Below are 25125 nucleotides of genomic sequence, written 5' to 3' on the forward strand. Positions count from 1 at the left end.
TTCAGAATTTTAGAATTTTAGAATTTTAGAATTTCTGAATTTCTGAGTTTCTGAGTTTCGGAATTTCTGAATTTCTGAATTTCTGAATTTCTGAATTTCTGAATTTCTGAATTTCTGAATTTCTGAATTTCTGAATTTCTGAATTTCTGAATTTCTGAATTTCTGAATTTTAGAATTTTAGAATTTTAGAATTTCTGAATTTCTGAATTTCTGAATTTTAGAATTTTAGAATTTTAGAATTTCTGAATTTCTGAATTTCTGAGTTTCTGAGTTTCGGAACTTCTGAATTTCTGAATTTCTGAATTTCTGAATTTTAGAATTTTAGAATTTTAGAATTTCTGAATTTCTGAATTTCTGAGTTTCTGAGTTTCGGAATTTCTGAATTTCTGAATTTCTGAATTTCTGAATTTCTGAATTTCTGAATTTCTGAATTTCTGAATTTCTGAATTTTAGAATTTTAGAATTTCTGAATTTCTGAATTTCTGAGTTTCTGAGTTTCGGAATTTCTGAATTTCTGAATTTCTGAATTTCTGAATTTCTGAATTTCTGAATTTTAGAATTTTAGAATTTTAGAATTTCTGAATTTCTGAATTTCTGAGTTTCTGAGTTTCGGAATTTCTGAATTTCTGAATTTCTGAATTTCTGAATTTCTGAATTTCTGAATTTCTGAATTTCTGAATTTCTGAATTTCTGAATTTCTGAATTTCTGAATTTCTGAATTTTAGAATTTTAGAATTTCTGAATTTCTGAATTTCTGAGTTTCTGAGTTTCGGAATTTCTGAATTTCTGAATTTCTGAATTTCTGAATTTCTGAATTTCTGAATTTCTGAATTTCTGAATTTTAGAATTTTAGAATTTTAGAATTTTAGAATTTCTGAATTTCTGAATTTCTGAGTTTCTGAGTTTCGGAATTTCTGAATTTCTGAATTTCTGAATTTCTGAATTTCTGAATTTTAGAATTTCTGAATTTCTGAATTTCTGAGTTTCTGAGTTTCGGAATTTCTGAATTTCTGAATTTCTGAATTTCTGAGTTTCTGAGTTTCTGAATTTCTGAATTTTAGAATTTTAGAATTTTAGAATTTCTGAATTTCTGAATTTCTGAATTTTATAATTTTAGAATTTTAGAATTTCTGAATTTCTGAATTTCTGAGTTTCGGAATTTCTGAATTTCTGAATTTCTGAATTCTAGAATTTTAGATTTTCAGATTTTTGGATTTCTGAATTTCTGAATTTCTGAATTTCTGAATTCTAGAATTTTAGATTTTCATATTTTTGGATTTCTGAATTTCTGAATTTCTGAATTTCAAAGAAATCCAAAAATCTGAAAATCTGAAAATGTCCGAAATTTCCACCTTTCAAAAAATTTGAAAAAATCTAAATTCAAAAAGAATTACTGTAGAAAATTATTTTTGAAAAAAAAATTTTTTTCCAGAAAAAGTAATTTTCAGCTCATTTTTTCTGGAATTTTCTGGAATTTCCCATGCTCACCCTTATTTTATTATTGATTTTCATCAATTTCGCCACTCTTGCTGCATAATTAGTCATTCTGAGTTGTTTGACATAATAATTATGTAGGTCATTGGCCAAAAATCCCAAAACTTGTTCACAAAATTCCAGAATTTCCCCTTGAAATCGTTGACCGGCATACTGAAGGCACAGTTGGCACATCATGTACGATAATTCCACGTCGTTCGGTTTAAGGGCTAACATCTCATCCATCACTTGATAAATATAACTGTCATGGCTGGTGTCCAGGAAGCTGAAATCAAATTTTTTGGCTCTTTATGACAAGGGGGGGGGCATGGGTAAAAATGTGGACTAACTAGGGAAGGTTGTAATTAGGGAAGGTTCTCACTAAGAAAGATTCTTACTAAGAAAGCCTCTCACTAAAAAAGACTCTTAACAAGAACTCTTAACAACTCTTAACAAGAAGAAGGAACTTTCTGGAAGTTTCTGGAATTTTCTAGAATGTTCTGGAACTTTCTGGAAGTTTCTGGAATGGACTGAATCTCTATGAGTTCTTATTAGTTTTTTAATGGTTTTTGCGACCTTTTTTGAGCCAAAATACTGAAAAATGTCTCATAATTTGAAGTCATCTTTCAACTGTGGTTCATTTCAACCCATACTTGCGACCGGGCCTTCGCCGGGCCCTTCGCGGGCCTTGCCATAGCTTCTTTCAGAAACAATATTTTTAAATCAACTAAATTGGATATGATAGAACGCTACGAGTTCTACAAAATGATACTATTTAAAGAACTGTGTCTCGTCTATGAACAAAGTCACAAGTCATAAAGTGGCCGGGCCTTGCCGCGTCGGCCCGGGTCGGCCCGGGTCTCTGTTTTTTGCCTGTAACTTTATCCATAGACAAGACACAATTTTTAAAGTTATATCATTTTGTAGCACTCGTCAAGTTCAATCATATCTAATTTAGTTGATCTTAAAAAATTGATTCTAAGAGAAACTATGAGAGATTCTGCGAAGACCCGGTCGCAAGTATGCTTCAACCATTGTTTTGCGACATGTTCTAGCTCAAAAAAGGTCGATATATTATACTCATTTTGAAGTGATTTTTAAGCTTGATCAAAAAAAATGAGGTCATATTTCATTTTCAGCAAGTTTTGGGCTTTAAAATGAGTATAAACATGACCATGTTTCCAAAAAAAAATGTTTTTGGGAATATTTTTTTCTAATTTTTTAAAAACTTCAAATTCCAGAAAACTAGGCATGTTTATACTCATTTTGAAGCACTGGATTTGCTAAAATTGAAAATGAACATTATTTTCAAATTTAGCTTCAGAATGAGTATAAACATGACTAGTTTTGAAGAAATTCGAATTTTTGAAATTTTTGGATTTTTGAAATTTTTTCTTTGAAACCTAGTCAAATTTATACTCATTTTAAAGCCATATTCAAGTTAAATCAGAAAAATTTTGTTGTGTTTCGTTTTCAGCAAGTTTTGGGCTTTAAAATGAATATAAACATGACCATGTTTCCAAAAAAAAATTGTTTTTGGAATATTTTTTTTCTAATTTTTTAAAAACTTCAAACTCCAGAAAACTAGGCATGTTTATATTCATTTTGAAGCTCTAAACACTTAAAATTCAATTTTCGAATTTTCAAATTCAAAAACTCACTATCTCATCTGCTCATTGCTATAAGTCGAGCACCAACTCATATCCACCTCGATTTTATTTAAATCAGAGACTGCGAATTCGTTCTGATGACTAACCATGACCATATTGTCGTCACAAATTCCACGCCTTCTGCCGATTGCTGACATTTGAAGTTTTTGAAGACGTGCCCACACATGCCAGACACCTTGCATTAGGAGAATCTGAAAAAAAATTTGAAAAAAAAATTTTTTTTTGGAAACATAGTCATGTTTATACTCATTTTGAAGCCCAAAACTTGCTGGAAATGAAATATAACATTATTTTTTTGATTGAGCTCAAAAATGGCTTCAAAATGAGTGTAAACATGACTAGGTTTCAAAAAAAAATTTGGGAAAAAAATTTTTTTAGTAAATCTTTTTTAAAATTTTCGATGGTTCATAACTTTTTGAAATTATAGAAAAAATCTTAAATAAATATAATTTTTGAGTTTATCTCATCAAAACGATTAAAATGAATATTAACAAGACCGGATTTTGAAAATTTTGAGATTTTTAGAAATTTTCCAAAAAAACTTTTTTTGGGAAAATTGTTGCAACTTTCAAACTACAGTAACTCGGTCAGGTTTGCTTCAATTTTTAAGAAAATGTTATTTTCAAAAATTTCGACTTTCAGCGGTTCAAATGAATACAAACACACCTAGGTCCTCTGGAATTTTCAGATTTTAGGCTAGTTTGAAATTTCGGAAATTTCGAATTTTCAACTGTTTTTACTCCATTTTCAAGTACCCATAACTTTTTTAGTTTTCATTCAAATTGTATAAAATTTATATTTTCAGATTCAGAATTTTTAGACTATTTTGACTCATCTAAAAACGTAAGAATCGGTCCAAAATTCAAGAAGTTAGGGGTGTTGAAAATTTCGGAAAATTGAAATTTTCAACATTTTCGACCTAATTTTCGAATGACCATAACTTTTTCAGTTTTTGTCCGAATTCGACAAAGTTAAAATATTTTCAAATTCAGAATTTGAGACAAATTTAACTAAAACAAATTTTCTCACCTGTTGCTCTTTTCCCAAAAATCGGAACTCATCCAAATAGGTGAACCATTTGGTGGCTCTCAAAAAGTCCGTTTCAAAAAATGACATCACTTCGTTCTGTCCCATTTTTTCCACAAATCGAACTTGACTAGAAGGGGCTTCTTGAAATTGTTGAAGGGCAAGAGCAAGTTTCATTAGACGATTTTTTGAAAATAGCGGGGTTTCGGAGCCCTGGAAAATTGAAAAAAAAAATTTTCCAATTTTTTAAAAAAGTGTTATTAGATGGTTTTAAGACATTTTAAAACTCTGGAATTTGAAAAGTTCAAAAGTTTGAAATTTTTCAAAAAAAAAAAGAGATTCAGAAATTCAGGAATTCAAAAATTCAGAAAGATTAAGATTACGGGTACTGTAAACGGAGCACAGGAGGTTCATTCCTGAAGGGCAGTAAATCGACAAAAAATGGCATCCATTTTGAGACTTTGACCAAATATATCTCGACTCCTGTCAGGGATATTCGAAAAATCTAAAAGCAAAAATGTTTGCCTTGATATCAGAAACAATTCTTCAGTTGAATACTTCTTGATAACTCAAACAGGAAACGAGATAATTAGGTTCAAAGTAGCCATCTTTTCAAAGAGCTTCACAGATTTTAAAAGTAAAAATTCTAGTGTCATTTAAACGTGATGAAAAAAAAAGCTTTTAAAAATTTTAATTCTAGACGAAAATAACGGCTCTTTTCTAGTTTAGAGGTCCCAAAATAAAATAGAGGTCCCAAAAAAGTTTAGTGGTCCCAAGAAAAAATAGTGGTCCAAAACTTAAAAATGCACAGATACCGGAATAATGAACTAAAATTTGAATTGTGTAAGAATTTAAAGTTTTGAGGTCTTATAGAAAAATAATTGTTGATGATATATTTTATACTTCTAATAGGCTTAGGAATGCATATTTTCTGACAATTATATAAGCCTGAGAAACAGCATAATCACGGAGTGATTACTGTATTGCCCAAATTTTCCTCATATGTAAATTGTGTTCATCGGCAAGATGCGAGAGAATTGGAGCTAAAATTGTTAGGAGTAGTCATGTCATCCTATAAGACCTTAAAACTCAAACTACTCGCACAGTTCAAATACTAGTACATTATTCCAACATCTGCGCGTTTTTCGTATTTTGGACCCCTTTTTTTTCTTGGGACCTCTAATTTTTTTTGGGACCTCTATTTTATTTTGGGATCTCTAATTTTTTTTCGGACCTCTAAATTTTTTTGGGACCTCTAAACTAGAAAAGAGCCAAAAGAACTACGTGAATTGGTTACCCACGAGTCAATTTCACACAATTTATTAACTTCAGGGCCCATCTTGCCATTCTGACATGGAAACGGATTTCCGACCAGTTTCCTTCTCATCTGCCACCTGTTGGAGTGAGACTGACTCAAAAGTGTTTTGCACTGAGTAGATGTTGTCCAGCTGCACAAAGATGTGGACCGGAAGTGGTAAGAGACATTATAAATGAGCAATATGAATTGGAAAAAAGTCAGATGAAGTCAAGATTGGAAGAGTGTGCAATTGATATGAATGCGGTTCATTTTGAGAGATTCTTTGGAAATCGGGCCTTTGGCGGGGCTTGGGCGGCCCTGTCATAGTTTCTTTTAGAATCAATAAAGTCGGGTCAACTAAATTAGATATGATAGAACTTGATATGTGCTACAGAATGAACATTTTCTAAAAACTGTATCTGGTTCATGAACAAAGTCACAGATGAAACAGGTCGAACAAACAGGCAGGGCCCGGTTCTACCACTTTATGGCTTATAACTTTGCTCATAGACAAGATACCGTTTTCCAAATAGCATTGTTTTGTAGATCTCTAACAAACTACTAAAACTCAACCTGAATGCTCACTTGTTAATGTGGCTTGATGATTTTCTTTCTGGTCGTAATTATAGAGTAAAGGTGGGGACCACGCTTTCAGGTTCAAAACTAGCAATTTGCGGAGTCACGCAAGGTGCAGTTTTGTCCCCAGTTCTTTTTGGGATCTATGTTAATGAAATATCGTCTTTCCTCCCTCACGAAGTTCATTGTAAACAGTTTGCAGATGATACTAAACTATATGCCTCGATTAACGAAAATGATCCTGACAACCCGCTGCAAAAAAGCATAGACTTAATACAAAATTGGTCTGAAAAATCCAAACTCCCTCTTAACGCAAGTAAAACCGTTGCTCTTACAGTAGGTAAATGCAAGAAAACTATGAACTACTTTATTGAAGGTCAGTCTATTAAAAAAGAGACAATAACTCGTGACTTAGGATTTCTAGTATCTGAAAAACTGGATTTTTCTGAGCACTGGAGACAAGCAACTAACAAGGCTAAATTTATCTTGTGTCAGTTTTCCAGCAATTTAATAGTAAAAACACCCGATTAATGGTTCTTTTATACAAAGTTTTCATAAGGCCTGTGCTCGAATATGGTACGGTAATCAGTAGTCCCTTCAAATTATCAGATATTAAATTAGTAGAATCAGTGCAAAACTCTTTCACTAGAAGACTGTATAGTCGTAAACTAGGAAGATATGTTAACCCAAACGATAAGAAATATAAATCTGCGAGCGAGCGCAACCTACTCTTTGGTCTTAATTCACTACACTCTAGACGCTTAGCAATAGACAGGAAAAAGGTATCAAAAATGATATCGGAAAAAATAGGTCTGAACGTAACTGAATTTTTCGCGTCAACTGAAACACGTACTAGAAGAAAGACACGATTTCTCTGGCCCATTCCTAAATCTAAACTAAGGCGAAATTTCTTTGTCAACCGCACTCTGAGTCTAATTGAGAACCCAAGGCCCCCTCTCTCTAATTTATAAAATAATTTATTATTTCTGTTAATCATTATTGCAGGTATAATTTTTATTCTGTATGCGTGTATGTGTTGATGGTTATGTGCTATTATTTGGAAATAGTGTTACTATTCGGTTCTCCACTTTATTTGAATGTGTTGTTTAGTTATTCGTGTATCTGTGTTTTGTGTGATTGTATTGTATTCCTTTTCTCTTTTTTCTCTTTTTCCACGACGGAAGGTCGTAATCAATAAATAAATAAATAAATAAATCTCATGAAGTTCTATCATATCCAATTTAGTTGACTCAAAATTATTGATTCCGAAAGAAACTGTTCAGATAAGATTACTATAAAGGAAGAGAGAGGGAAGAAGAGTGGAGGGAAGAATCAGTGGACCGGAGAAGGGATCAGGTTCCGGACTTCTGGATTCCGGATTCCGGATTATTCCTGGGTCCCGATTCCTGGATTTCTGGGTCTTGTTTCCTGGGTCCGGATCCCGGATATGGAATGGTAAGGACTCCTGGGTCCGGATTTCAGATTCCGAATACATAGGTCCGGATTCCGGAATTCCGGATGCCAGATTCCGGATCCCGGAATCCGGACCCGGGATTCTGACAACGGGTTTCCGAAATTTTGAACTTCCGAACGCAGAAATTCTGAAACTCTGAAATTCTTCAGAGTCTGAATGTTCAAATTTTCAAATTCCCGAGTTTATTTCTTTAAAGGTGGGGGGACATTAAAAAAATAATGTTCTCGAATTTCGTTCAAAGATGCCCCTCGAGGAGTTGAACTTGTGAGGGCGATGATTGAAGGTGCGGCGCCGCTACCGACTGAGCTACACGGGCAAAGAGAAAGCGCACGCCCGATTGCATACATAAAGGCGAGGACGACAGCTGTACACAGAGTAACATTAAGCGTTGTACACCGTCACGGTAGAATGCATACTCTAGCTACAAAAAAACTACGAAAAATCTCCTGTCCCCCCACCTTAAAAAAATAGTCCCTGAGCGAGAGTGGAAAACACTTTTCTGTAAGGTGACTACTGTAAGTGGAACCCAGGAGGTTTAGCCCCGGAAGGGCGTAAACCGACTGGTATACAAACATTCAAAAAGTTGAAAAAATACCATGTCTATAAGTCCTGCGGCCTTTTCCAATAACGGCCAACAATCAATCACATCTTTTTTCAAAATTAAAATTTCCGGATTACAGCTTAGCACGAAATGTGGGCGACCCACAAATTGTTCCATGGACTGAAAAAAATTTCAACATAAAAGAAAAAATGTTCCCCTTACTCTATAAATCACTTTCTCTGTGAGCCCGCTTTTGCTCCGATCAGATCCCGACAAAATTGGAAATCTGGAAAAAAAATTTTTTTTGGAATTTTTTTTTCAAAATTTCAGAATTTCCAGACTTACTTTCCGAATTCATTCCAGCCTCATAGCATTTTTGGAGTCGGCAAAATCGACATTTTCGAGCAAATTTTAGGTGATTTTTGCACTTTTTTGATGAATTTCGAGGAGCGGCTCTTCTAAAACATCGGAAATTCAGAAATTTAGAAATTTTTTAAATTAACTTCTAGATCAAAATTTTCTGAATTTTTCAAATTTTCCACTAATTTTATACCATTTCTTACCTAAAAAACGCTGCACACGCTCTACAAGTGTATGCACCAAAATGCATGCCATTTCCAGGCTCCGGGCAAACGGAGCATTTTTCGGAACTCGAGCTGGGAGAATTGTTTTCCATCTGCAAAAAAAAAATTTTTTTAACTAAGAAAAGTGGACCAGAAATCATAAAAAATGGCTTTAAAATCATGAAAAATGGACCTAAATCCATGAAAAATCGAAAAAAAAGAGAAAAGTGCAGACACGCACAAAAAATTATAGATCATGAAAAATTGAGAGACGCAGAGAAATCGAATCATTCTTTTTTTTTTGTTTGATCAAACAAAAAACGAATTAGAGAATTAGAGAAAAAAAGAAGGTAGAAATCAAAGAATAGACAGATTTTTTCTGTGATTTTTGGTGTAAGAATTTGTAAAAAATATATAATTTTTTGAATTTTTAGACATATCTATTATTTTGCCTTTTCGAATTTTCGAACTTTAGATTTTCAAAGACTTCTGGATTTCAGAAATTTTTAGAATTCCAGATTTGTCAGAGATGGGACCCTGGGTCCAGAAGTGGAGAGAAAAATCAGTTCTCTCTTTCTCTGGGCTCCAGAGAAAGGAGCCCGGGACCAGAAGCCCGGGACCCCGGGGTCCCTGGGTCCCTGGGTCCCTGGGTCAAACACTTGAAAAATCAATAAAAAAGTCTCTGTTCTCTGTCTTAAAGATACATTCTAGCCAGCCCCATGCACCTCATCATAGACTACAAACTACACATTTTCTCGTTTCCCTTTTTTCTCTCTAACCACTCTCTCATGTTTCTGTACTCTCTCACTCACCTCCTATTGTTTGCCGATAGTCTTTGAGTGTCACTATGTTGAGTATTACCTCTAGGCGTCTTATTTTTGAGAAAAAAAAATAATTGTTGTGAAATTGTTTTCTGGAACTGTTTTGTCCTGTACTTGCCCTTCAGTTGCCCATAATTTCGCTATGACGATTTTTTCCAAAATTTGAACCATTTTTCATGATTTTTGGACAATTTTTTTTTAGATGCTCAGCCTCCCGTCATCTTCTTCTTCATCTTCGGATTCTGCCACGTCATCTCCAGAATCCCCACATTGCTCATCCTTAAAATTATGCGCCGTCTGTGATCTACCAGCCAAGGGAAAGCACTTTGGAGCATTTAGTTGTAGAGCGTGTGCAGCATTTTTTCGGTGTTTTTTTTTTTGAAAAATCTGAAAAATCTGAAAATTTTAAATAAAACAAAAAAAGAATTTCAGAAATCCGGCAAAAACTAAGAAAGTTTGGAATTTTTGAATTTTTGAAATCAAAATTTTAAATAATCATAATTTGGTTAATTTCCAACGGTTTTTTGTGATTTTTGCCCCAAAAGTTTTAGAATTTTCCAGATTTTTTGAATTATCTAACTTAAAAATGATTATTTCTAGCCGAACGTCTACCCAACCCGTGCAAGTCTTAAAATGCAAAAAGAGCAATAATTGTAAACTATTCAATGGAAACGGATGGTTTCAGTGTAAAAAGTGCCGATTGGAGAAGTGTTTTCAAGTTGGAATGAGCATGAGAAGTAGGATTTTCGCTTATTTTTGAAAAAAAAAATTTTTCGAAAAAATTTTTTTAAAGCCCAAATTTTTTTTGGACCCAAAAAAAATTATTTCCAGATTTCCAATTCGACAGAGATTCTATAAAAGTGCAATTTTTGAACAAAAATTTGCCATTAGTGAGTTTTTTTTTTGAAATTTTGGCACCCATATTGCCTACAACGAGCGAAATTTGGAGAATGGGCAAGGGATGGGCAAGGAATGGGCAAAAAATCAAAATTTCGAAACCTAGTCATGATTAGAGTCATTTTGAAGATCGAAACAAGCAAAATTCAAATCTGCAAAAATTTTTCGATTTGATATAAAAATCGCTGAGTTACGGTAGTTTTACACTTTTCGGGTCCCACCACGAAAATCGTAAAAAAATTTTTTTTTTGAAAGTTAGTCATGATTATACTCATTTTGAAGCTGAAAACAAGCTAAATTCAAATCTGCAAAAAATTCTTAGATTTGTTCGAAAACTCGCTGAGTTACGGTAGTTTGACACTTTTCGGGTCCCACCACGAAAATCGTAAAAACGAAAAGTTCGAAACCTAGTCATGATTGTACTCATTTTGAAGCTGAAAACAAGCTAAATTCAAATCTGCAAAAAATTCTTAGATTTGTTCGAAAACTCGCTGAGTTACGGTAGTTTGACACTTTTCGGGTCCCACCACGAAAATCGTAAAAACGAAAATTTCGAAACCTAGTCATGATTGTACTCATTTTGAAGCTCAAAACAAGGGAAATATGGATTTTTAAAAAATTTTCCGTTCAGACCAAAATTGGCCGAGATACGGTGTTTTGAAACTTTTGACTAACTTTTTTCATATTTTCAGACAATCGAAGAGCTGGTCGGTCGACCGCATTTTGTAATTTCTTGTGCTCCAAAATTGCTGAAAATCAAATTTGACGAACGAATCATTGAGTGTGATGGATTTGTGGAAAAAGGAAAGGCGATTTTATGGGAGGTAGGAATTTTTGTATTTAAAAAAAAATCATTTTCAGCCAAAATTTCTGAAATTCCAGGGCTCTGAAACCCCAATTTTCTCCACCAATTCCCTTCAAAAAATGGCGATTGGACGTCGAAAATTACAAGAAAATCACAATTTAAATCTTAAAATGATTCGAAATTTCGGAGAATCCGAAACAATGGCATTTTGGGAGAGTGACTTTTTGAGAGCCGCCAAATGGTTTACGATTTTGATGAATTTCAAAAGTTGGAAAAAGAGCAGCAGGTGAATTTTTAGATTTTCTAAAAATATAGAAAATGCTGAACGTTTTGAGACTAAAAACTTGAAAATTGGTTGAAAATTGATAAAGTTACGAATTTTAGAAAATTTTTAAAAAATTTCAAAAAAAAATGTTTTTTTTCAAAATTTTAAAAATTCTTAACTTGATCAGTTTTCTACCGATTTTTTTTTACCTCAAAATGTTCCGAATTTTCTGAATTTTTCAATTTTTAGCTAAAAATCTTGGCATCTGTCTGGCATGTGTGGTCCAAGCTAGACAAGCTGGCAATCACAGCAATGGGCCGCCAGAAAAAGCTAATTGGTGATTTTGTGATGCTTAGCAGTGGAAGTCAATACTCTGTCATGGATATGAAGAATATGGAGTTGGATTTAACATGGTGTGCAAGGCTGAGCAATCAAGAAATGCAATTGTAAGTTGAAAATTTGAATTTGGGGGATGGAGAGCTTCAAAATGACTCTGATCCTGGACAGGCTTAAAAATTTTCGAATTTCGGTGCTAAAAAATACCGTATCTCTGTCGAATTATGTTGAAAAATTAATAATTTTGATGAATGCAAGTTTTGCTTGTATAGAGCTTCAAAATGAGTATAATCATGACTATGTTTGAAAGTTTTCGAATTTTCGTGGTGGGACCCGAAAAGTGACAAACTACCGTAACTTAGTCATTTTTCGGCCGAATGTGAAAATTGTAGCAGATTTGAATTTAGCTTTTTTAGAGCTTCAAAATGAGTATAATCATGACTATGTTTGAAAGTTTTCGAATTTTCGTGGTGGGACCCAAAAAGTGTAAAACTACCGTAACTTAGTCATTTTTCGGCTGAATGTGAAAATTGTGGCAGATTTGAATTTAGCTTTTTTAGAGCTTCAAAATGAGTATAATCATGACTATGTTTGAAAGTTTTCGAATTTTCGTGGTGGGACCCAAAAAGTGAAAAACTACCGTAACTCAGCTATTCTTTTACCAAATCTGAAAATTTTTGCAGTTTTGAATTTAACTTTTTTAGAGATTAAAAATGAGTATAATCATTGCTAACTCTCCAAAAGAAATTTCAGCTTCTACGACACGTCTGAAAACAATATCACCTACAAGTACGCCCAAGAGATGATGGAACTGAATCCAGATGACGTGGAGTTATCCTATATGTTGGCGGATTTGGCGTTAAGCCACGCCTCCAGACGGTTTCGAGGGGAAATTGAAGAAATTTGTGAGAAATTAATGGAAATATTGGGAAATGCCCTACATAATTACTATGTAGAGCAAAAAGAAACACCCAGATATGCACTCAGATTGGCTCAAATTTTGAAGATCAATCGGAAAATTAAGGTTGAGTCAATTAAAAATTAAAACTAAGCAATTAAAACATTTTTGCAGGAAGAAGTCATCCAAATTCGATCGAAATTGCAGTTGGCCAAAATTTTCGATGTGCATACTGTAGAATTTTCGCATATGGAGTATTTTGAGGACTTGTGATCCAAATTTTTATTGATAAATAACAGAAACTTTATCATTAATTTTGAATAAACCAGCCTAAACACAACTATAACTGCAAAATTTTGATTTTTTGAATTTTTCGTGGTGGGACCCAAAAAATGGAAAATTTCAAAACGTTTTATATGTAGCCGTGTTTATAGTCATTTTGAAGCTCTAAACAAGCTAAATTAGAATCTGCAAAGATTTTTTAGCTTGGTCAAAAAATAGCAGAGTTACAGTAGTTTGAAAATTTGAGGCGAAAAATGAGCATGTTGTAAAATGACCATGACTTTGTAAAAATTCGGTTTTAGAACATAATATTTGTACTGTTGCATTTGTCACAAAAATAGCTTCAAAATGAGTATCAACATGACTATCTCTCAATTACTTCGATTTTTTGGATTTTCGTGGTGGGACCTAAAAGTGTAAAAATACCGTAACTCGGCTATTTTTTGACCAAATCTGAAAAATTTTTGCGGAATTGTGTTTGTCTTGTCAAGAGCTTCAAAATGAGTATAATCATGACTATGCTCCGCCCATTTCGAATTTTGAGACTTTTTGACTTTAAAGGCGCATAGGGGGTCGGAAAAATGAAATTCATGGAAAGTAGGTCATGATTATACTCGTTTCGAAGCTCTTTTTATGCTGATCTTGAAAATGTGCAAAACTTTGAGAATCCTCTGATTCTAGCCATTCATTTATACAATCAATAAAAATCAGTAATTGTTAGTTATTCTCATTGATGATAAAATGAGCAATCTGTTTAGTCGTGCCGGCCGACGTGGGAACTTTCACACGACGTCTTCTCATCTGACTATTGAAATCTTTCACGTCGTCGTCAATTTCGTGAAGGCGTTTCTAGAAAAAAAAAAATTTCAAAAAAATTTTTTTTTCAAAACTTAAAAATTTTAAGCTGAGCAATCCCTACCAAATGCTGTGCCGTCTGAGGATAGACGGCGTCGGTGACAAACTGAAGACGTTCCAAATTTTCCACAGCCAACGATAAATGGGCGGCCGCTTGCTCAGCACACAGTTCGGCTTCAATGGTCCCATAGAATCCGGGCTTCTGAAGTTTTGACGACGTCTTCTGAATTCTGACGACGTCATTCTCATCATGAATCTCTTCTTCTGAAATCGTCTTCGCCGTCGTGACATTGTCAATTTTGACCTCGTCGTTTCGTCGATTCGTCAAACGGATTTTTGCCAGTTTTGGGCTGAAAAATGCACGAGAAATGCGTCAACTCACGAGATATACGCCAAGTCACAAAAAATGCGTCAACAAGGCTTCCATGACAATTTTCTCCCACTCGCACGAAAAATGAGCCAACTCACCGAAAGTGCGCCAGCAAAAAAACTCACCGCGAATTGTCGATTATTTCAGTTGCCGTTCCGTCGATGGTGACGTGTTTCTTGTGCGTATGGGTCCGTTGATGGATCCGAGTGGTTGTGATTTTTGGCTCCGCCCACTTTGGCTCCGCCCACATTTTGACCTGCAGACGGTGTTGGTAGGCGTCAAAGGCGTCAGCCACCGAGTGAGCATTGTACTGTAAACAATGAGAGTTTGCGTGTTTTTCGTGCCTTGGCGCATTTTCCGTGCTTTGACGCATTTTCGGTTCCTTGGCGCATTTTAGGTGCCTTGGCGCATGTTTGGTGCCCTTGACCTAATTTTGGGCTCATGGCGCCCTTTTCGTGCCTTTGCTCATTTTAAGCCTCTTGGCCCAATTTCGGCGCACCTGACGCATTTTTCGATCTTTGGCGCATTTTTCGTGCCTTGGCGCAATTTTGGTGTCTTGACACTTCTTGGTTTTTTGGCGCACTTTTTGTGCCTTGACGCAATTTCTAGTAACTTGACGCATTTTAGGTGCTCTTGGCGCATTTTCAGTGCCTTGACTCATTTTTCCTGTCTTGGCACATTTCTGGTGCCTTGGCGCATTTCTTGTGACTTTTCGAAATTTTCGATCTTTGGCGCATTTTTGGTGACTTGACGCATTATTCACGTCATTAACGTATTTTTGGCACCTTGACACGCTTTTGGATCTTAGACAAATTTTTCGTGTCTTGACGCATTTCTGGTGTCTTGACACATTTCCCGTCTACCGTACCTTTTCCTTGCGAAGCGGCGAGAATTTCCACGTGGCAAGTTGCATCGGCGACGGCGCCTGATGGCGTTCTTGATTCGTCACGTAGACATCTCGCGGTTTTTCGGCACGTTGTTTTGAATGCTGAAAAAATCGATTATCGATTTTTCTAAAAGTCGATTTATTGATTTTTAGGACTTTTTTCGACGGGACCCGAGTAATGAGCGTAGTTACGAAAGACATTGTTTTGAAGACTAGTAGAGATTTTTTGGGAAATAATTATTCACCTTCACCGTACACAGTTTGGGGCGTGGCGAAACTACAGTAATCCTTTCCTCACGTGAATATTCTAGAACGCTGATGCTGGAGCCAGTTGTGTCGTGTGTGAATGCTGAAAAAAACTAAAAGTTCGAAAAAAAATTTGGCGCCAAAATTTGAATTTTTGAAAATTCAAATTTTCAAATTTACCATTAAAATAGTAGGGATTACGAGCGACGGTCACTGAGTTGCTATCCCAGATGTGAGAGTTTTTCTGAAAAAAAATTTTGTTGCTGACGCACTTTTGGTGCCTTGGCGCATTTTCGGTGCAAGTTGCACGGAAAAAGCGCCAAGGCACGGGAAACGCGTCAGCAAGAAAAAACCTTCGATTGTCCGGTCATTGTGAGTTGAGAATAGAGAGAGAGAGAGAGAGATCGAGTAGAAAATGAATTTTAAAAAGATTTGCGTGGGAAAATTGAATTTTTGAAAATTTGAAAATTTTCGAAAAACAATTTTCGGTCACGGAAGTTTTTGAATTCACTAGAAATGCGCCAAGGCACCAAAAACGTGTCAACTCTCAATTTTACTTTGATACCTGAATTACTGTGGATTTTTGCGTATTTTTTGTTCCTTGACACACTTTTGGTGCCTTGACGCATTGATTGTGCCCTTGGCGCGTTTTTAGTGACTTGACGCATTTCTTGTGACATTGCGCAATTTTCGATCTTCGGCGTGTTTTTGGTGCATCGACGCGTTTTCGGTGTCTTGGCCCATTTTAGTTTCTTTGGCGCATTGATTGTGCTCTTGGAGCATTTTCCGTGCCTTGACGCATTTTCCGTGCCTTGACGCATTTTCCGTGCCTTGACGCATTTTCGGTGTCTTGACGCGTTTCTAGAAGCTTGTTTTTGGTGTCTTTGCGTATTTTCGTGCTTCTGCGTATTTCCGGTGTCTAGACGCATCTTTTGTGTGTTGGCGCATTTTTGGTGCCTTGGCGCGTTTTTGGTGCCTTGACGCATTACTAGCGAGTTTTTCCCCAAAATTCAAAATCTACCGTAATCTTTGAAGACTGGGAAACTGTAGATTTTCAAAATTTCGAATTTTTTTTTAAATTTTGAAATTTACTATTTAAAAATTTATTGCAATTAAAGACAAATTAAAAAAATTAAATATCACAATTTGGGATTATTATTATTGCAAAAAAAATAATTTTTCGAAAAAGGGAAAATATGCAAGTACAGTAATCCGAATGGACCAGAGAGATATCACAGTTTAGATTATGAAGATAGATTGGGCGGGAAATTTGAAAATGAAATGAAACCTGTAATAGAAGGGCCCTTATCTCGATTCCTGATGAAGATATCAAAAACTTGTCAGCTGATAAACTGTTTATCATAATATTCTATACATTTTATCAGTTGACAAATTTTTTATATCTTCATCAGGAACTGAGATAAATTGGCTCAAAGTTAAAATTCAAGGGGGCCCTTCTATTACAGGTTTTATGATTTTTTCAACATTTTCAGAACAAAACCGAATTACAGAGTAGATGAAGAACAAGCCGTCTTGGACCGCTCTTCAAATTCTTGAACTCGAATTTCCAGTTGGATTCTAACTTGAGCCAGTCGAGCTCGTTCCGCTTCGAGCTCCGAATTCTGAATTCTAAGGGCCGCACATCTTTTATTGAATCTCTCGATTCCTTCTCCTTCTGTTGCAATCAGCTCATCACCCAATAAATCATCGATTTGATCTCCGATTTTTGAGAAAAATGATTTTACTTCTTCCTCAGAATAATAAATTCCCGATGTTTGGGTTGAGGAGTCTGTGGTTGAGATGGCGCGTTTCTCTTCTCGATTACTCTCTGAAAATTGAGAAAATTATTTTTTTTATGAAAAAGGGAAAAATTTGGGTCAGAACGCCTAAAAATCGAAAAAAATGTTAAAAACTTTTTTTGAAAAAAATTAGTTTTTTTTTAAATTTCAAATCAACTGTCAATTTTTATTTTTTTTTCGTGTTTTTAAAATTCCAAAAATCTCAGAGTCAATTTTTTGAATTTTCAGCAAAAATCTGAAAATGAAAAAAAATTTTAGAAACTTTTTAAAAAGGAATTTTAGAATTTCTGAATTTTAGAATTTTAGAATTTCTGAATTTTTGAATTTTTGATTTTTTGAATTTTTGAAATTCTGAATTTCTGAATTTTTGAATTTCTGAATTTCTGAATTTCCGAATTTCTGAATTTCTGAATTTTTGAATTTCTGAATTTCTGAATTTCTGAATTTTTGAATTTCTGAATTTCAGAATCTTTGAATTTTTGAATTTCTGAATTTCTGAATTTTAGAATTTCTGAATTTCTGAATTTCTGAATTTTTGAATTTCTGAATTTCTGAATTTCTGAATTTCTTATTAGAATTTTTGAATTTCTGAATTTTTGAATTTCTGAATTTTTGAATTTCTGAATTTCTGAATTTTTGAATTTCCGAATTTCTGAATTTCTGAATTTCAGAATCTTTGAATTTTTGATTTTTTGAATTTCTGAATTTCTGAATTTCAGAATCTTTGATTTTTTGAATTTTTGAATTTCTGAATTTCTGAATTTTTGAATTTTTGAATTTTTGAATTTTTGAACTTTTGAATTTCTGAATTTCAGAATCTTTGATTTTTTGAATTTTTGAATTTCTGAATTTCTGAATTTTTGAATTTTTGAATTTTTGAATTTTTGAACTTTTGAATTTCTGAATTTCTGAATTTTTGGTTTTCTGAATTTCTGAATTTCTGAATTTCTGAATTTTTGAATTTTTGAATTTTTGAATTTCTGAATTTCTGAATTTCAGAATCTTTGATTTTTTGAATTTTTGAATTTCTGAATTTCTGAATTTTTGAATTTTTGAATTTTTGAATTTTTGAACTTTTGAATTTCTGAATTTCAGAATCTTTGATTTTTTGAATTTTTGAATTTCTGAATTTCTGAATTTTTGAATTTTTGAATTTTTGAATTTTTGAACTTTTGAATTTCTGAATTTCTGAATTTTTGGTTTTCTGAATTTCTGAATTTCTGAATTTCTGAATTTTTGAATTTTTGAATTTTTGAATTTTTGAACTTTTGAATTTCTGAATTTCTGAATTTTTGAATTTCTGAATTTCTGAATTTCCGAATTTCTGAATTTCTGAATTTTTGAATTTCTGAATTTCTGAATTTCTGAATTTTTGAATTTCTGAATTTCAGAATCTTTGAATTTTTGAATTTCTGAATTTCTGAATTTTAGAATTTCTGAATTTCTGAATTTCTGAATTTTTGAATTTCTGAATTTCTGAATTTCTGAATTTCTTATTAGAATTTTTGAATTTCTGAATTTTTGAATTTCTGAATTTTTGAATTTCTGAATTTCTGAATTTTTGAATTTCCGAATTTCTGAATTTCTGAATTTCAGAATCTTTGAATTTTTGATTTTTTGAATTTCTGAATTTCTGAATTTCAGAATCTTTGATTTTTTGAATTTTTGAATTCCTGAATTTCTGAATTTTTGAATTTTTGAATTTTTGAATTTTTGAATTTTTGAACTTTTGAATTTCTGAATTTCTGAATTTTTGGTTTTCTGAATTTCTGAATTTCTGAATTTTTGAATTTCTGAATTTCTGAATTTCTGAATTTCTGAATTTCTGAATTTTTGATTTGTTGAATTTCTGAAATTCTGAATTTCCGAATTCCTGAATTTCTGAATTTCTAAATTTCTGAATTTCTGAATTTTTGAATTTTTGAATTTTTGAATTTTTGAACTTTTGAATTTCTGAATTTCTGAATTTTTGGTTTTCTGAATTTCTGAATTTCTGAATTTCTGAATTTCTGAATTTTTGATTTGTTGAATTTCTGAAATTCTGAATTTCCGAATTCCTGAATTTCTGAATTTCTAAATTTCTGAATTTCTGAATTTTTGAATTTTTGAATTTTTGAATTTTTGAACTTTTGAATTTCTGAATTTCTGAATTTTTGGTTTTCTGAATTTCTGAATTTCTGAATTTCTGAATTTCTGAATTTTTGATTTGTTGAATTTCTGAAATTCTGAATTTCCGAATTCCTGAATTTCTGAATTTCTAAATTTCTGAATTTTCAAATGTTTCTGAAAATTAAGAATTCCAAAGAAAATCATTTCACTTACCGGTAGTGGAGACGGCGTGATTCTTTGTGGAATCGGTGGTGGGATACTGTCGGGTGTGGCTGGAAGTTCAAAATTTCGAAATTTTGAAAAAAAAAAATTTGTTTTTAATTTATCTTGGATATACTTACAAGATGCTGCAAATTGACTATAACTTCTTGGAATTTCAGTTTTTCAAAATGAAATTTATATTTTCAGATTTGCCATATTGGGAGCTTCAAAATGAGTATAATCATGACTAGGTTTCAAGTTCATTAATTTTTAGGGCTTTCGTGGTGGGACCAAAAAAATGTAATACTACCGTAACTCGTTTGTTTTTTGACAAAACTGAAAAGTTTCTGGAGATTTGCATTTTGCTTGAAACAAGCTTTAAAACGAGTATAATCATGGCCTACTTTCCATGAATTTCATTTTTGGGGACCCACTATGCGCCTTTAAAGTCAAAAAGGCTCTAAATTCAAAATGGGCGGAGCCTAGCCGTGTTTAGGCTCATTTTGAAGCTCTAAACAAGACAAGTTCAAATTTTTAAATTTAATTAGATTTGCTACAAAATTATTTGAGTTATGGTATTTTGAAGTTGAAAAACTTTTTTTTTCAAAATTTTAAAAATATCCTACCCGGAAAAGAGGCAAATGTCGTGGTCGTGGTTGTCGTACTAATTGAAGAAGGATGTGTGGTGGGATCCGAATGAGATGACCAGAGAGACAGCGTTGTGGGCGGAGCTTCAGACAATTTTCCAGAATTTTTGTTCAGTGAAATCAGTTTTAGGTCCAAACTTGCACTTCGATTATGGCCACGTTGTTGGGGACGGGCTGGTGGCTCCGGTGGGGGTCCTGGAATTGAAAAATTAATTTGATACGATTGGAAATTTTTTGAGGATCCCAAAAATTCAAAAATTTTCAAAAAAGGACCAAAACCAACCGAATTATTGCACTTTTACACTTTTCGTGGTGGGACCCAAAACATTGAAATTTTCAGAACCTGGTCATGAGTATACTCATTTTGAAGCTCCAAACAAGAAAAATTCAAAAATGTAACTTTCACAAAAATTGGAGCAAAACTAGCCGAGATATGATGATTTTTCGAAATTCCACTTTTTTTTCAGTCAAAATTTTTTTTCAAAATTTCAGACTTACCCAATGGACTTTTTAGCGCGAGTAGCGCTGAATGCTTGATAGCTGTTGGTCTGCTATCAACCAGAAGTGGTGGTGTGTTGGAGAATTGTTTGATGATCGGTTGATTGGTCCACTGAAAATTTAAAATACAAAACAAACTTAAACTACCGTAACTTTTTCAATTTTGATTTTTGAACCTCGATATTTCTAATTTTGAATTTGCCACTTTGAGAGCTTCAAAATGAGCCTAAACACGACTAGGCCCCGCCTATTTTGAATTTAGAGCCTTTTCGACTTTAAAGGCGCATAGTGGGTCCCCAAAAATGAAATTCATGGAAAGTAGGTCATGATTATACTCGTTTTAAAGCTTGTTTCAAGCAAAAACCAAAATCTTCAAGAATTTTTCAGTTTTGTCGAAAACAACCGAGTTACGGTAATATTACATTTTTTGGGTCCCACCACGAAAATTTCGAAAAAATCAAAAGTGTTCAAATATAGTCATGTTTATACTCATTTTGAAGCTCTCAATATGGTCAATCTAGAAAAACCATTTTCATGTTGAAAAAAATCGAAATTTGATCTAGTTATTGTCCATTTACAGAATTTTTGCTGTCTCGAAATTTTTGAACTACTGTAACGTTGCTCATATTCCATCAAAATAGTCATATTTATACTCATTTTGAAGCTCTCAATGACCCAAATTCGAATTTCAAAACTTACATTCTTCCCCTCACTCCTGGTAACGCTTACAGTCGGACTAACATCAGCTACCCGACTATCACCACGTGGTTCGGTGATAGGGGGTCTGGCAAAAACCGGCAAAACATCAGGAATCGGAACCTCTCCTTTGACTTTCAGCACCACTAGATGCATGGCAATTGAGAATTCCTGTAAATCCAACCATCCATCTTCATTCACATCTGCCAGGGACCATATCTTTGAAAGTGACGTCATATCCAAGGAGGAACGACGGAAGAAGGCTACGATCCTTTGGTCGGCTCCATGGAGAGCTCCAGAAAGGTCCAGAACGCCTTGGGTGGTTTTTATTAGGTGTCGAAAGCATTTGGTATAGTATTCCTGTTGTTTGGAAGTAATTTTGAACAGAGAATCTTCGGCTGGAAGTTTGAAAAGTTAAAAAATGCAATTTTCAGTATTTTCCGCTCAACTTCGTTATTTGAAACAAGGAAAATTGAGTTCCCCATGCCTTTTTCCCCTTAAAAACCAATTTTCAGCTCTCTAGATCAATTTGTCGTGAAATATGGTGCATTGTCTGCAAACACCGAATAGATTTGCAGACCAGACACCTAATTTTACGACAAATTGAGCTAAAGAGCTGAAAATTGGTTTGTAGAGGTAAAAAAGCGTGGAGAACTCGATTTCGACATTTTCAGATAAAAATTTTTGGTTTGAACGCTACAAAACAGCCATTTTCAGGGTCTCAAAATCGAATTTCTATTCTGAAACTGTCAACATCAAGTTCCCCATGTTTTTTTACCCCTGGACACAAATTTTCAGCTCTCTAGCTCAATTTGTCGTAAATTATGGTGCATTTTCTGCAAACACCGAGTAGATCAAAGTGTTTGCAGACTAGACACCTAATCTCACGACAAATTGATCTAGGGGGCTCAAAATCGGTGTTCAGGGGTAAAAAAGCGTGGAGAACTCGATTTCGACACTTTCAGATGACACGTTTGGGTTTAAAAGCTAGAAAATTGCAATTTTCAACAAGAAAATTTAGAAATTTCGACAAAAAGATTTATTGCAACTTTTCATATTTTGTTTTTGCAACTTTGAAATATTTGAATATTTCAGAAAATTCCAGAAATTTCGGAAATTATAAAATTTTACAAACAAATCGAATATCTTGAAAACTGGAAATTTCAAAATTTCAGAATTTTGATAATCGAAAAGCCTGAATTTCAAAAAAAAACACTGGGAAATTCCAGAAATTTTGAAAAATTAAAAACTGCAAAAACGGGAGATTTTAGAAAATTAGGCATTTTTGAAAATTCAAGTATTGTGAAATTTCCAGAAAATTGAAACTTCGAAAATTCAAGTTTCTGTAACTTTCCAAATCTTTGAAATACAGAGAATTGGATAGTTTTGAAACTCACTAGGGAACTATCTGGAGTCGTCTTCGAGTTACACTTCGTGACCTATAACCGCCGTTTCGCAAAAACAGAAAACATATTCAGAATCAGAATTTTATGGGCTTTCTAATGATATAGGTCATGAAGTGTAACTTGGAATCATGCTCAGATAGTTCCCTAGTCAATAATGGAAAATTTGAAGTCTTGGGATCAAAGAATTTAGATTATCCAGGAAAATCAATTAAGAAGTTAAACTAATTTCAAATTTAGAGATTCCGAAATTCTAATAGTCAGAATTTGAAAATTACGAGATTCAGAAAAGCTGGACCCCTAATTTTCGAATTTTTGAATTTCTGAAATTGTCTGATTTCAGAAATTCAGAAATTCAGAAATTCGGAAATTCCGACGTTCAGAATTCCGACGTTCAGATTCAGAAATTAAAAAATACAGAAAATTAGAAGTTTAGGAATTCAAAGGTTTATATTTTTTCAAAATTATGAAATTAAGAATATCAAAAAATTTAGAAATTCTGAAATTGTGAAAATTCAAAAATTTTCAAAATTTCAAAAGTCAGTATTTCGAAATTTCAGAAATCGGTAAACCCCAAAATGTTATTAAATCAAACATTCCAAGGAATTCAATTTTTCCGAAAATTCCAAAAATCTGAAATTCATGAAAACTCAAATAATCTGAGAATCCAAACGTTTGGAAGTTTGATAGTTTGGTATTTCCAGAAACTGTTAATTATCAGAGTTTTTATTCTAAATTAGAAAACTTGTTTTTTAATTATAAATTTACAAATATATAATTTTCGTTTAAATTTTTTTTAAACTTTGAAAACCGATTCTCATGGTTTTTCTTCCACTTTTTTTCTGCTTTTTTACATATAATCCAGTTGTTGGGCCAATTTCTTGTCATAGATAAATCGAAATTTCAATTCAAAACGTTTCGTTTGTTTCTAAGCTGAATATGTAATTTTACCTGAATGTTTGAGTCGCCTAGGACTACTAATAATATCAGCGGCGACTTTTTCAAAGTCGCCATTAGAAAAATACGACGATTTTTTGTCGTTTTCTGTCATGGATAATAATAATTGAATTGATTTTGTGTGTAAATACGACGAATGCACGGCAGGTGCGCCAAGGCACGAGAAGTGCGCAAGACTGGCGCACTTCTCGTGCCTTCTTTTTTTTCGGCGATTTTCGATTTTCAAGCGATTTTGAAGCGGATTTTCATAATAACGATGTCATTTTTATGTAATTTTGATGTAAAATATCAATTTTTCGATGTCAAATTAGTTATAAATTATATTTAAATGCTGAAAATCAAGTTTTTAATGGCAAAATTTGTATTCAAATATTTAGCATTGTTAAGATGGTTTTTAATGAACTCTACTTGAAATTCTAGGCTTGTCTCTGTCAAAAATATAGAAATTTCGCCGAAATTTTGAAAAAAAGTCGATTTTTTTTTCCAATTTTCGGTTTTCGAGGCTTTTTTTCATGAATTTCTAATGTAAAAAATCAAAAAGTTCAAGCTGAATTAGTCAGAAATCATTGTTTGATGCTGAAAATCGAGTTTTTTACTGCTAAAATCGAATGAAACTTTTTCCGTTTTTTTCTTTCAGTTCGCTATTTCAGCAAAAGGTTTGAACGATTTTTGATATATTTAATTGAATTTCCAGGTTAAAATTATGCAGAAAATCGACTTTTTTCTCTCTCAAAAATGTAGAAAATTCTCCGAAATTTTCGAAAAATCGAATTATCGGTTTTCTGTGCTTTTTAAGGCGAATTTTCATGATAAAGAGGTCATTTTCATGCATTTTTAATGCAAAAAATCAACATTTCAAGGTTAAATCAGTCAGAAATCATCTTGAATTCCTGAAAATTGAGTTTTTGATAGAAATTTTGTATTTTTAGGATTTTTGAATTTTTAACAAATTCACATGAATTTCCTGCTTGAGATTATGCAAACAATCGACTTTCCACCATTCAAATCTTTTAAACAAATCGTTTTCCCCCAAAAATTCCTAATTTCCAGCTAAAATGAAGGCCCTCCAAGAATTGCGCTCAAAAATGACCCGAAAAGAGATCAAAACGCTTCGAGACTCGCTGGGAAAACAGGGAATCTCTTGGGAGCATCATTTGCACGCGATGCAGTCTGAAAACGACTGTAAAATTTTGCAATTGGATTGTTTTTCGCTGAAACCGGATTCTGAGCATGGTTAGAGAGATTTTTGAGGTCAAAAATCAGTTTTTTAAGCGTTTTTATGGGTTATTCATGTAGCGAAAATATGTATTGAAATGCATTTCCGCGCCCTCGAAATTCAACGCATGTGCGTTGCGAAACGTATTTCAAAGCATTTCGCGACATAACTGTAAATGCATTTCAATACATCGCGTGGCGAGATATCTTTTCTGGAAAAAGGGATGCGCCTTTGAACTTTGTGCAGAATTCCACCACATTGGAGCTTCAGCTGCTCGAGATGGTCATAGCTGTTTCCTGCGTATGTGTATGATACATA

General features: G+C 33.5%; 5 protein-coding genes across 5 annotated transcripts in view; 2 read left to right on the forward strand and 3 right to left on the reverse strand.

Annotated features, from left to right (window-relative positions):
• Positions 1–1738: 1738 nt before the first annotated feature.
• CBG23697 lies at positions 1739–8733 on the reverse strand (the record flags this gene model as incomplete). Its single annotated transcript, XM_045238652.1, has 7 exons — positions 1739–1759; positions 3230–3334; positions 4173–4382; positions 8112–8237; positions 8280–8296; positions 8403–8515; positions 8621–8733. The coding sequence occupies 7 exons, from the start codon at positions 8731–8733 to the stop codon at positions 1739–1741; spliced, it is 705 nt and encodes a 234-aa protein (XP_045091140.1).
• A 910-nt stretch (positions 8734–9643) lies between these two features.
• Positions 9644–12915, forward strand: Cbr-nhr-243 (the record flags this gene model as incomplete). The annotated part of the gene is made up of 8 exons (XM_045238653.1): positions 9644–9807; positions 10042–10178; positions 10273–10331; positions 11031–11162; positions 11221–11410; positions 11701–11854; positions 12498–12768; positions 12817–12915. The coding sequence occupies 8 exons, from the start codon at positions 9644–9646 to the stop codon at positions 12913–12915; spliced, it is 1206 nt and encodes a 401-aa protein (XP_045091141.1).
• Positions 12916–13641: 726 nt separating this feature from the next.
• Positions 13642–15652, reverse strand: CBG23700 (the record flags this gene model as incomplete). The annotated part of the gene is made up of 5 exons (XM_002638600.1): positions 13642–13773; positions 13844–14129; positions 14275–14459; positions 15018–15137; positions 15635–15652. 5 exons carry the CDS (start codon positions 15650–15652, stop codon positions 13642–13644), a joined length of 741 nt encoding a protein of 246 aa, XP_002638646.1.
• Positions 15653–16786: 1134 nt separating this feature from the next.
• Cbr-reps-1 lies at positions 16787–21468 on the reverse strand (the record flags this gene model as incomplete). Its single annotated transcript, XM_045238654.1, has 3 exons — positions 16787–17109; positions 20017–20232; positions 21249–21468. The coding sequence occupies 3 exons, from the start codon at positions 21466–21468 to the stop codon at positions 16787–16789; spliced, it is 759 nt and encodes a 252-aa protein (XP_045091142.1).
• A 3178-nt stretch (positions 21469–24646) lies between these two features.
• Positions 24647–25125, forward strand: part of CBG23702 — a gene marked incomplete at both ends in the record, with an annotated part of 2517 nt that continues 2038 nt past the window's right edge. Inside the window, one exon of the mRNA XM_002638602.1 lies at positions 24647–24824. Within this exon, the coding sequence (XP_002638648.1) occupies positions 24647–24824 (178 nt within the window). The remainder of the gene's footprint in view (positions 24825–25125) is intronic.

The sequence above is a fragment of the Caenorhabditis briggsae genome (genome assembly GCF_000004555.2).
Source record: "Caenorhabditis briggsae complete genome, chrV, whole genome shotgun sequence".
Taxonomy (NCBI): domain Eukaryota; kingdom Metazoa; phylum Nematoda; class Chromadorea; order Rhabditida; family Rhabditidae; genus Caenorhabditis; species Caenorhabditis briggsae.